This window comes from Anolis carolinensis, chromosome 4 (genome assembly GCF_035594765.1).
Source record: "Anolis carolinensis isolate JA03-04 chromosome 4, rAnoCar3.1.pri, whole genome shotgun sequence".
NCBI lineage: Eukaryota > Metazoa > Chordata > Lepidosauria > Squamata > Dactyloidae > Anolis > Anolis carolinensis.
The window spans coordinates 249,049,879-249,063,129 of NC_085844.1; the positions used below are offsets into that span (position 1 = coordinate 249,049,879).

Consider the following 13,251-nt stretch of genomic DNA (forward strand, 5'->3'; position numbering starts at 1 on the left):
CTTCCCACCAAAAGATTCCCCCAGGGAGGAAGCAGCCAGGCTATGAAGCTGAAAGGCCATTACATACAAATCATTGTACCAAACTGCAGCCTTCATACTTGCCTCCAACAGACAAAACAAGTAACAACCAGAAATATTGTATATTCACATGCTTTAGGAAATAACATATACTAGCTACCGCCAATCCCTCAATACTTTATTTCCAGTACCACCACAATTTGCCACAGCAACGCGTGGCCGGGCACAGCTAGTAATAATAATAATAACAACAACTACTACAACTACAACAACAAAACAACAACAACAATAAACTTTATTTATATACTGCCCTATCTCCTCAAAGGTCTCAGGGCAGTTTCCAACATAGCAAAGGAAACCATACAACAACTAAACATAATACAATAATTAACATAAACACACAAAACATACAATCAATCAATCAACTTAATTAATTAATTAATTAATCAGTTACTTAACTGGTACATTCTTTTTTCACCTTAGTATAGCAGCTTGCCTGAATGAACAATAATAATATGTTACATAATGTGCCTAAATGATTGCATAATGTAATCACAGTACTTTGACATAAATGTGTAAATGCTACTACTGGTGCATGTTATTATTTGTTGATGTATTGTACAATGTTATTGTTTTGTATTTGATATTTCTGTGAGCCGCCCCAAGTCCCCTTCGGGGGAGATGGAGGCGGGATACAAATAAACTTATTATTATTATTATTATTATTATTATTATTAACCATAGAATTAAGAACTAATACACCATCATCAGGCCAAGATACAGTGACCAGGGGGGTTCAACATTGGGGTAGCCAACTATAAGGTGCTAGGCAGATCAAGTCTAGATTATCTGCTTTGAAGTGGATTATATGGCAGTGTAGACTCAGGGCCCTTCCACACAGCCATATAAACCAGAATACCAAGGCAGACAATCCACAATATCTGCTTTGAACTGGGTTGTCTGAGTCCACACTGTCGGATAATCCAGTTCAATGTGGATTTTATACAGCTGTGTGGAAGGGATTTAATATAATCCAGTTCAAAGCAGAAAATGTGAATTATCTACTTTGATAATTTGGATTATATGGCAGTGTAGAAGGGGCCTCAGAACTTGTTTCATAATCTCTTTCCTTTCATTCTTTCAGCTCCACTGGTCATTTCTCCCATTCTCCGTTCTTTGAAGGGTGACTTATTTTTAGTGGGCAATTATAGGATCATGAGAAGCTGCCCCAGGCCTCTAGAGAGGAATAGGACTCCAAGCCCCATTATCCCCAGCCAGGTCAGGGATGGGTTGGCACGAAGAGCCAAACAATTCCTTGGAAACAAATGAAGGCCAGACAGTCATGGGTTCCTCATAGGATCTCCGGTCAGTCTCAGGTCCACGGGACGCTTTGGTAAAGCCTCAAGGGTGGATGCAGGAGAGGTGGGGAGGATGGTCCAGAGTTGAAACCGTCCAGGCTTTAATTGTTTTAATTGCTAAGCATTACTCAGCAGCCCACAGCCAATGGCTAATCCTATTCCTTTGCCTCCACCCCCTAAGCAGAAAACTCCCTTCTGTATAAAGCTGCTGTTTCCTTGCAAAGAACGATTGCTAGAGCAAGAAGGCAAAGCATTGGATGCAAAAGCTTCTCACTTCAGATTCAGCTGTTTCTCTTGCTGCTTTTGTTTGGGACCAAGATGCAACCGACTGAAACATTCAGGTAGGACTAAATCAGGCATGGGCAAACTTGGGCCCTGCAGGTGTTTTGGACTTCAACTCCCACAATTCCTAACAGCCAGTAGGCTGTTAGGAATTGTGGGAGTTGAAGTCCAAAACACCTGCAGGGCCCAAGTTTGCCCATGCCTGGTCTAAATTGTGCATGTCTTCCTTTCTTCCCCACATATGTGAGTGTGTGAGACAGAGATTATTACACTATGTAACACAATTTCTGTTCCTGGGTTAAATATCATTTCCTAATTAGTTCTATCATAAAAACATGGAAAAAGTTTATTAAACTGCAAAAAAAACCCTTTTTTAGCTGGAGGGACATCCTGCAGCACATTTTGCAATAGTTTTTCAATGAATATCTCTTCAAGTTTCAACCAATTTTACATAGTTTATGCCACGAAAACAAGTTCCTGGAGTAGAAAATTACTTTTCAAAGAAAGGACCACACAATGAAACAGGAAAACACTTTCAAACGAGGAACAGAAACTTTTTCAAACTGTGTTACATAGTGTTGTTTTTATTATCTCATTTTTGTCTCTTGATTGAGACCCAAAGTGGGTCACCACATTAAAAAATGAATTTTAAAATTCCACGACAAACAAACATTACTAGTTCATTAAAATCAATTAAAACTATTTCAAACACTTAAAATAATCTAAGACTTTACAGCACTCACACTCTGGCTCTCTCTTAAATACTTTCTTCTTTTAAATGCTTGCCTTAATTTTTTTTAAAAAGGCTTTAGACAAAAAGAGGGAAAACCTGTATGACCAACCCTGTAGAATTATTGCAGGTTGATATCACTTTAACTGGCTTCATCCTACAAAAATCCTGGTATTGGCAGTTTGGTGAGGCACCAGCACTTCCTGGCAGAGAAGGTTTAAGAACTTTGCCAAACTAATTGCAATGGATGGAGTGAGACCACTAAAAGCAGAGTCAGATTGTTAGAACTCTGCAGTGTCGATACACCAGAAGAGGTTCAAAAGTGCAATCATTAACTGATAATATTGCATGGAAACTCTAAAAATTATGCCTGCCATTCTACAAGAAATCCACAGTGAACCATGTCAGTCCTAGTCCAACGTGCTGCCATACAGCAAAAGCACAATCAAAGCCCTCCCAACAGATAGCCTCCCAGTCTCTGATTAAAAGCCTTCAAGGAAGGCGCTTCCACCAGATTCAAAGGCAGAGAGTTCCACTGTTGAACAGCTCTTACAGTCAGGAGGTTCTTCCTTATGTTCAGGTGGAATCTCCTTTCCTGCATTTGAACCCATGGTTTCATTGCATCCTTCAGGGCAGAAGAAAGGAAGCCTGCTCCCACTTCCTTATGACATCCTTTCACATATTTATACATGACTCTCAAGTAAATTTGAATCCATACAAGCCACTCTGAGTCTCTTTTAGGAGAGAAAAAGTGGCTAACAACAACAACAACCACAACATCTTAGTCATTCTTTTCAGTCTGAACTCTAATTCATCTAGAAAGCCACAGTATCCCCCTGCCTAGAAGTCACTTCGATAAAATTATGTGTTTCTGGCATGTCCATGTATTCATTATATGGGATTATTTGAATTTACACAACCATAGTCGCTCCCCCCCCCCTTTTTTTTTTTTAACTGGCATATATCAATCAATCCCACTTTATTGATATATCAGTCTGGCCACCCATCTTGTACTCCCAATGTATGGCTTCACTGTCTCCTCCTGCCCAAGTAAGTGAATGAGTGCCAGAACTATAAATGTGTAAACTAATGAATAAGGAAGCATTTAATTCTTGATGAGATTGGCTGAGAGTGCATCTAGATCAGAGGTGGCATGCTTATTTTCACAAAGGGCCACATCATGGTTGCCGTTGAATCCATGGGCAGAGAATTCGATTAATTTTTGACATAGTGATGGCTGGCAGGTAACAACACCACAAAGCCAGACAAAGAAGAGTTAGGTCAGGCCTACCGGCTGTTAGGAATTGTGGGAGTTGAAGTCCAAAACATCTGGAAGGCCCAAGTTTGCTCATTCCTGGTATAGATGCACCCTTAGATGGAGCTGTAGTGTTAAAAACTGATGGTGAAATAACACGTTGGCTTGGATTTAGTCTTGTTCTCTTTCCAGCTTTGGGCACTGCAAAGAGACGGCGGACTGGCTTCTGGCCCGGACCACCCAACGGCCACGGATTGCCATCATTTGCGGCTCAGGACTGGGTCCCCTTGCCGACAGCTTGGAGAACCAGGAGTCTTTCAAATATACAGAGATCCCCCACTTTCCACGAAGCACAGGTACAGTTCAACCAATCCCATCCTGACCTTCTTCACCAGCTACACTACAGCATTAATGCAATTTTGACACCACTTTCACTACCATGGCTCAATGCTACAGAATCATGGGAGTTGTTGTATAACCAAGGTCTTTCATTTCTCTTCAAAAAGGCAGCCACACACTTGGGCAAAGAGGGCTAGAGATCTTGCAGAACTACAACTCCCTTTCAAAATGCTATAACAGCTGCCCAAATAGTTTAATGCCAGACATTGAAAAGAAAGTTTTTTTCCATCTGTTGACCAAACTGCAGGTGTTGGTAAACTTGGGCCCTCCAGATGTTTTGGACTGCAACTCCCACAATTCCTAACAGCCTACCGGCTGTTAGGAATTGTGGAAGTTGAAGTCCAAAACACCTGGAGGGCCAAAGTTTGCCTATGCTTGGCATAGATGCACCTTGTATCTGTTGAACTCATTTAAGTATGGTCGGGCAATAGTGCAGGCATTAATGTGACTCATTGTCTCTTTCTTCAGTGGCTGGCCACGATGGCCACCTCATCTTTGGAGGGTTGAAAGGCAAGCAGTGTGTCTGCATGAAGGGGCGCTTCCACATGTATGAAGGGTACCCGCTCTGGAAGGTAAGCCGCATCTAACAGCAACCCGTTTCTCAAGTTTTCTTGACAAGATTTATTCATTGGGGGTTTGCTTTTGCCTTCCTCTGAGGCCATGACATGCTTAAAGTCACGCAAGGAATTTTCATGATTGAGCAGGGATTCGAACCCAGGTCTCCCAGAGTCCTAGTCCAATACTCAAACTAGCACACACTGGATCCAAAATGTATGCCTTCGAGTTTTCTTGGCAGTACTTATTTAGAGGAGGTTTGCAATGCCCACCTTCTCCAAGGCTGGGAGAATGTGATTTGTCCAAATTCAACCACTTGTTTTCCATGGCTGAACAGGGATTCAAACCCTGCTCTGCCACACTCAAACAACTAAGGGGATGTCTTGTCATAGGACAACTTGGTGACATACTATACTATGTAACAAAAATTTAAAAAAAATCTGTTCCTGGTTTGAAAGTATTATTTCCTGCTTAATTGTATGATACTAACTTTGAAAGTATAGTTGTTTTACTCCAGAAACTATGTTATTGTGTCTGTTACAAACTATGTTGAATTGGTTGAGAGTCTATAAGATATTCATTGAAAAACTAGAGCAAAATGTGCTGCAGGATGTCCCTCCTACAAAGACAAAGTTTTTGCAGTTTTATAAACCTTTTCCATGTTTTTATGACAGAACCAATTAGGAAATAGCATTTATAACATAGGAACAAAAATCGTGTAACATAGTGTTATCTGCTCTAGTTTTACAATAAATCTATTAGAAAGCAGTTGTCAAACTGGGCAGTTATATACCTACAAACAAAACTAAATAAAATGCAGCTCGTGGACTCAGAGTATGAAGTGCTGCTAAAAAGGCATTTTAAAACTCACCAAAAATTTCAATTTTTTCATAATTCCAGAATGGTATGAAGAATATACATTTCTTCAATTTGTCATAGTCTAAAAAGCCTTAGTGCATTTTAAAATCCAACCAAGGAAGTGTGACATTTGGATCTACGTTTCTCCTAATGGAGGGACTTTGGGCAACTAACAATAAAGATAAAACAATGCAAATATAAACAATGAAAATGCACTGAAATATAAATTAGAAAACAATTAAACCATTTATGTCATTAAAACCATTAAAATATAAATGTGCATTAAAACTCTACACCCAAACCAAAATCACAATCATGTATGTGTATGTATGTATGTATGGTTTACAACTCTCAGCATTCTCCAGCCAGTCATAGGATTCTGGGAGCTGTGCTTGGAACATGAAATTTATTATTATTATTATTATTATTATTATTATTATTATTATTATTATTATCATCATCATCATCATCAACAACAACAACAATTTTATTTCTTACCTTCCTCTCCCTGTGGCTCTAGGCAAGTTACAGAACAATTAAATCACATAAACATTATAAAAATACCAAAAATATGCATATTAAAAATGTAATTCTATAAAAGATAGTATTTCAAAGTATGATGAAATTGCCCATAGTTAGACCCAGCTACCATGAATCCACTCTGAATTTTCCAGGAGCTATCCAAAGGGCTCAACCTGATACCAATTAAAATTCAGACTAAACCCCAGAGTTAATTAATCATTATGAAAAAGGAGCTGCGAGATCTAGAGGGAGCAGAGTTCAATCTGGATTCTTCTACTTCTGGGTGGATCTCCATCCAGAGAGAAAAGTAGGATGCAAACGATGATGATGATGCAGAGAAGGGCGTCTCATTGCAATGTATTTCAGTCTATTACTTTTTATCACTGAATCAGGTCACCTTCCCAATCCGGGTATTCAAGCTCTTGGGCATTGAGACACTGCTGGTCACCAATGCAGCAGGCGCCTTGGCAGATTCCTACAATGTCGGCGACCTCATGATCATCCAGGACCACATCAACTTGTTGGGCTTGACCGGAGAAAATCCTTTGCGGGGCCCCAATGAGGAGTGGTAAGTGCTCCAGATTCCCTCTAGAAAGCCCTACTGTTTCCTCCCAGGTGGGAGATGAGCCCTGAAATTGATCAGAAAGGCACACACATAGCAGGCACACACAAAGGCAAACCATGACTTTGGCCAAAGGACCTATCAAGCCCAGCACTGACTTCAGTCCAGTTCAGGCACGAGCAAAGAGAAATGGTTGATTTATATGTAATGGATAAAAAGTAGTGAAGCCAATGTGAATATTGGGTTGCTGTGAGTTTTTTGGGCTATATTGGCCATGTTCCAGCAGTATTCTTTCCTAATGTTTTGCCTGCATCTGTGGCAAGCAAGCCCAGAGCTTGTGTTGGCAGCAGCAAGGCGCAGACACAAATCAAAGAACATGAAAGGCACTGAAGACTAATTCAATCAGAGAAGGCAACACAGAGAAGCCATTGAAATCCACAAGCATGTGGATAATTTCAACAGAAAGGAGAAAACCAGGAAAATGAACAAGATCTGGTTACCAATATTGAAAAGCATCAATAATAAAGAACAACACTCAGAAACAGGAGAACTCTAGATATTAAACAATCAGGGGCCAACCAATACCTTCCAAACAGTGGATGCCTCCAGGCAACAAAGGCCACCTCTATGAAAATAACCTCACTGATTGGCTTTGCAAACTTCATGGCTACTCAAATGCTATTTCAGGCTTGTTAATTGTAACATTCACACTTGCTTTAAACGGACATGGGGTATTTCTCCTACTGGAATTTAATCCACAGATATATATACACTCCGTTTGCTTCACTAGCAACAGAACCTCTGAAGATGCCAGTCACAGATACAGGTGAAACTTTAGGAGAGAATGCTGCTGGAACATGGCCATACAGCCCGAAAAATGCACAGCAACCCAGTGATTCCTACTGGCTGTTAGGAATTGTGGGAGTTGAAGTCCAAAACACCTGAAGGGCCAAAGTTTTGTGCCATAATGTACCTTTTTTAAAAGAAAAGAGATGATATGTTGAGAGCATCCTCTTCTTTCCACAGGTTTGGGCCCCGCTTCCCTGCCCTCTCGGACGCTTACGACAGGAAGATCCGTACGTTGGCCATGGAGACTGCTAGACACCTGGGATACACTTCCTTTGTCAGAGAAGGGGTCTACTGCATGGTGGGAGGCCCCAACTTTGAATCTGTGGCAGAGGCTCGACTGTTGCACTTACTGGGAGCAGACGCTGTGGGTAAGACACTAGAATCATAGAATAATTCAGTTGAAAGAGACCACACAGGTCATCTAGTCCAACCTTCTGCCATGCAGGAAAAGCACAAAGTATCCCTGATAGATGGCCATCCAGTCTGTTTATGTTTCCAAGGAAGGAGCCTCCACCACACTCTGAGGCAGAGAGTTCCACTGTTGAACAGCTCGTATGGTCAGGAAGTTCTTCCTCATGTTCGGGTTGAGTTTCCTTTCCTGTAACTTGAACCCATGGCTCCAAGTCCTAGTTTCAAGGGCAGCAGAAAACAAGCCTGCTCTCTCTTCCTTTGACACCCTTTCACATATTTATACTTGGCTATCACATCTCCCCTCAACCTTCTCTTCTGTAGGCTAAACATACCCAGTCCTTTAATATGCTCCTCATAGGGATTCATGGTTTCCAACCTTTTCCTCTGGACACCTTCCATCTTAAGAGTCATTATCTCTTCTGAACTGTGGTACACATAACTCGACGCAATGTGATTTCAGGTGAGGTCTAACCAAAGCAGAATACAAAGGCACCATGACGTCCCTCGATCTTCGACTCCTTTTGATGCAGCCTAAAACCCCATTGCCTTTTTCAGCTGCTGCTTCACACTGTTGGCTCATGTTAAACTTGTTGTCCACAAAGACTCCAAGATCTTTCTCACATGGACTTTTGCAGAGCCAGGCATCACCCATCCTGTATCTTTACATTTCATGTTTTCCACCAAAGTGTAGTATCCTACATTTGCTCTTGTTGAACTTCATTTTGTTAGTTTTGGCTATTTAGCTCTCATCTGTTTAAGGTCCTTTTGGATCCTGATCCTGTTCTGGAGTATTAGCTAATATCCCTCCTCTAATTTGGTGTCATCTGCAAGGGCTCGGCTTCTTCTTCATTCTACCTTGCTCTCTCAATGTTTTACTTCATCTTTGCAAGCATTTTTACATTTTCTTTTTTATAACTGATACAAATGGCTCCCATTTTTTTAAACAAAGTTACCAGCTGACTTCTTTATCAAACAAGACAACTTATTCACTTTGGCTGGATCTAAAAATGTTATCATCCAAATTTCTTTTGAGGGTAGTTTCCATAGTTTTCAATTTTTGTGCATAAAAGAATCTTGCCATTATAATCATATAATGTAATAATTTGAAATTCATAGGTTTTTCACATATTAAGAATAACAGGATGTAACACAATTTGAAAAACAATCTGTTTATGGTTTGAAAGTGTTATTTCCTGTTTAATTGTGCGGTCCTTCCTTTAAAAGTAGTTGTTCTAATCCAGAAACTTTGTTTTTGTGGTAGCCACAAAATTGGTTGAAATTCTACACGATGTTCATTGAAAAACTATAGCAAAATGTGCTGCAGGATGTCCCTCCCGCAGAAACAAAGTTTTGGCAGTGTAATAAGCTTTTTTATGTTTTTATGATGGAATCAATTAGGAAATGACATTTATTACCCAGGAACAAAAATCGTATTGTTGTATCTAGCTGCATTCTGATTTTATAGATCTATTTTAACACATTTCATATTAGCCTCCAGTGTTCTTTTGCTTTGGTACATGCCCTCCATATATGGTAGAAAGCCCTTTGATGTGGTGGGGCTTATGGCTGTTAAAATGTTGTACCATTATAGGCAATGCGTTGTGGCCCATTAATCAAGATTGTCTTCCAAGGGCAGAGTCTTGGCGATGGGTCCAAAACTGACTGTGGCAACCCTTTCTGGATACACATGGTTTTTCTCTTACAGTAAGGACATACATTTTCAGATGGAAGGGGGTCCCAACAAGGGTTTGCTTGTGGCACATTCTTCTTCTCAACATGTCTGTCTATTCATGTCTCTTCAAAATCCAGAGCACTGTTGAATAACAGCTGACCTCCAGTTAGATCCTCGAGGGCCAGGGCGTCCCAGTTCTTGGTCTTTCTGACACAGTTTTTAAGGTTAGCTTTAAGCCAATTTTTTGCTATTCACCAATATTCCATTTTCGGTGTTGTCGAAGGCTTTCATGGCTGGGATCACAGGGTTGTTGTGTGTTTTCTGGGCTGTATGGCCATGTTCCAAAAGTATTATCTCCTGACGTTTTGCCCACATCTATGGCAGGCATCCTCAGAGGGTGTGAGGCATACGGGAAAACTAAGAAAGTTCTTGAGCTGGAGTAAAGTAATTATTTTGGGAGACTATGATCTTTGGCCAGTCCAGCAAAGTTGATGGTGGAGGAAGATGGCTTCAATATCGGTGGTCTTTCTGGAGGTCAGCTGTGACTAACAGTGCTGTGGAATTCAAAGAGGTACGAATGGAGGGGAAAAGGTAGGAACATATGAGAAGGAAGACTCATCAAGCCAAGCCATGTCACACCTCCTTCCATCTGGAAACCAATGTCCTCACTGCAGAAGAACATGGTAGTCAAGAGTAGATCTGTACAGTCACTTATGGACCCACCACTAAGATCCTACACTTGGAAGGCAATCAGACTTGCCCACAAGAGATGATGATGATGATTGGTGATCTTTGCCTTTTTCAGACACTGGTCTTTGTCTGCCTGCCCTTTTCCCAAGAGATTTTCAGGATTTTTCAAAGGCAACACTGACAGCATTGTTCCAGAAGTCAATAGTGACATTTGTAGAAAGTCCATGTTTTGCAGGCATGGAACAGAGTTGGAAGGACAATAGCTTTATTTGTAAAATGGTGCCTAAATTCATTTTATTTGATTGCTATACAGTTTATTGTTATTTTATTGTTTGTATTACATATTTTAATTTGTTTACACCTTGTTTTTGGGCTTGGCCCCATGTTAGCCGCCCCGAGTCCCTTCTAGAAGATGGTGACGGGATACAAAAATAAATTATTATTATTATTATTATTATTATTATTATTATTATTATTATTATTATTTGAAACACAAGATGAGTCCACAGCAGACGCTCTGCTGGCTGTTGTATTGGATCACACGTTGGACATTTCCCAAGTGTCTAGGACTGTGTGATGTATCAGAGAATAATGCATGCAGATCCCAGTAAGGTGGCTTTCTGCAGCTGGCAGGTGGGAATTTTGTCAGCGCCGATTGTGTTTAAGTGCAGGCCAAGGCCTTTAGGCACTGTACCCAGTGTGCCCATCACCACTGGGACCACTTTGAGTGGCTTGTGCCAGAGTCTTTGTAGTTCGATCTTTAAATCCTCATATCGTGTCAACTTTTCCAGTTGTTTCTCCTCGATCTTGCCACCACCTGGGATTGTGACTTCGACAATCCATTTTGTCTTTTAATTATTATTATTATATTATAATAATAATAATAATAATAATAATAATTATTATTATTATATATTATATACATTATTATTATTATTATTATTATTATTATTATTATTATTATTATTATTATTAACAAGCTTATTGGTATCCTCTAGAATGCCTTGATCTGGGACATTCAGGATTGAATCAGACCTTGCTGTAAAGTCCTGGGTTGATAAAACTATCTCCTTCTATCTTTCCAGGCATGAGCACTGCAGCAGAGGTGGTTGTGGCCCGGCACTGCGGCCTCCGTGTCTTTGGCCTCTCGCTGATCACCAACAAAGTGACCAAGGACTACAATGTGAAGGTGAGCGTTGACCATCACGGCGTCCTGGAGGTCAGCAAAATGCGAACTTCCATGCTTCAAACGCTCCTCACTGAAATAGTGGGCAGCCTGGACTGCGGCGAGAGGAAAGAAACCGAGACCTGCTATCAGAATGGAGTTTGAAAGCATCTCCAGATGTTCGTAGTGAAGCCAAGGATGCGCTGGGCAGTTGAATGGGACAGCAAGTGGACAAGGCCACCTCCTGCTATCTAGACACAATTGGGACCAGATAACTGACCTATTTCATAGCCCTCAAAGTTTTGCTTGATGTCTTGGTTTTTAGGCGTTTCTGGGTTTTTTGGGGGTGCTGATTTTGAAAGTTGCATTGGATAGACCACATCAGCTCTATTTTTGCCCCGCCCACACTGCCATATAATCCAGATTAATGTCAGATAATCCACATTATCTGCTTTGAACTGGATTATATGAGTCAACATTGTCACATAATCCAGTTCAAGACAGAAAGATTTTATACAGCTACGTGAAAGGAGCCTTGGGCCCCTTCCACACAGCGGAATAAAATCCCACATTATCTGCTTTGAACTGGGATATAGGGCAGTGTGGACTCAGATAATCCAGTTCAAAGCAGATATTGTGTGATTTTCTGCCTTGATATTCTGGGTTATGTGGCTGTGTGGAAGGGCCCCTAGTCTCTTGGCAGGAAAAAGGTGGAATATTGATTGTATAAATAAGAATAAATTAAAGAAGCCTTAGATGTGGTTATAGTTTTCTATGGGTGAGCAGATATGCTGATATATGGCATATGTTCTGTATCTCAAAAGCTAGAGCCAATAGGCGGAAACGAGTGGCATTTTTGGAATCAATAGGTCAAATAAGAGCCAGAAACAGGGCAAACACTGAGGCCCCGTCTACACTGCCATATAATCCAGATTATCAAAGCAGACAATCCGCATTATGTGCTTTGACCTGGATTATATGAGGCCCCTTCCACACCGTCCTATAAAATCCAGATTATCTTTGAACCAGATTATATGGCAGTGTGGACTCAGATACTCCAGTTCAAAACAGATAATGTGGATTATCTGCTTTGATAATCTGGATTATATGGCAGCGTAGAAGGGGCCTGGGACACCAAAATGTGTGCTGGCTAGTGGTTTACATTTCATATTTTATTTTTCTTTATGGTGCATATATTAAGGGGTTGACCTCACTCTAACTACCACGGCTCAATGCTATGGAATAATGGGTTTTAATAGCTCTGTGCAAGCTCTTTAGCCTTCTAGGCGAGGTTATGATTCCATAAAATTGAGCCATGGCAGTTAAAGTGGTATCAAACTGCATTCATTCTACAGTGTAGACCAGGCATGGGCTAACTTGGGCCCTCCGGGTGTTTTGGACTTCAACTCCCACAATTCCTAACAGCCGGTAGGCTGTTAGGAATTGTGGGAGTTGAAGTCCAAAACACCCGGAGGGCCCAAGTTGGCCCATGCCTGAGCTATATACTTCCCTTTTTTAATTTTTGTATTCTTTCCTCCCTGTTATTTTTTTCCTTTCCCACCTGAAAAAAAAACAAAACAAAATTAAGATATATACATAATAAAGATAACATTTACAAGAGACGCTCAGACTGGTCTGTGTCACAATTCCTGGGTTTGAGAAAAGAAGAATTAGAAAATGTTGCTATTATCTATCATCTTAGTTACTAATTAGGATAAACACATTAAATCAATGGCACTTACATAAGTACGGAATTATTACCATTATTATTATATTCATTTATACTCCACTTTATCTCTCCGGAAAGAGACTCAAAGCGGCTTAATATAAAAACATTACCATATACAATTAAAAATACAGTAGACTCTTGATTATCCAACATAAACGGGCTGGCAGAATGTTGGATAAGCGAAAATGTTGGAAAA

General features: G+C 40.4%; 1 protein-coding gene across 5 annotated transcripts in view; it reads left to right on the plus strand.

Moving 5' to 3' along the window:
- Positions 1–12,948, plus strand: part of LOC100563682 (purine nucleoside phosphorylase) — a 32,831-nt gene extending 19,883 nt beyond the window's left edge. For 4 of the 5 annotated variants that reach the window (XM_062979141.1, XM_062979140.1, XM_062979144.1 and 1 more), the window contains 6 exons: positions 1,558–1,717; positions 3,836–3,999; positions 4,511–4,614; positions 6,370–6,545; positions 7,566–7,756; positions 11,247–12,948. In XM_062979141.1, coding sequence (XP_062835211.1) covers positions 1,558–1,717; positions 3,836–3,999; positions 4,511–4,614; positions 6,370–6,545; positions 7,566–7,756; positions 11,247–11,491 — 1,040 coding nt within the window. In that variant the 3' untranslated portion in view covers positions 11,492–12,948. The remainder of the gene's footprint in view (positions 1–1,557; positions 1,718–3,835; positions 4,000–4,510; positions 4,615–6,369; positions 6,546–7,565; positions 7,757–11,246) is intronic. The other variant, XM_062979142.1, reaches the window with a different exon arrangement.
- Positions 12,949–13,251: the final 303 nt, after the last annotated feature.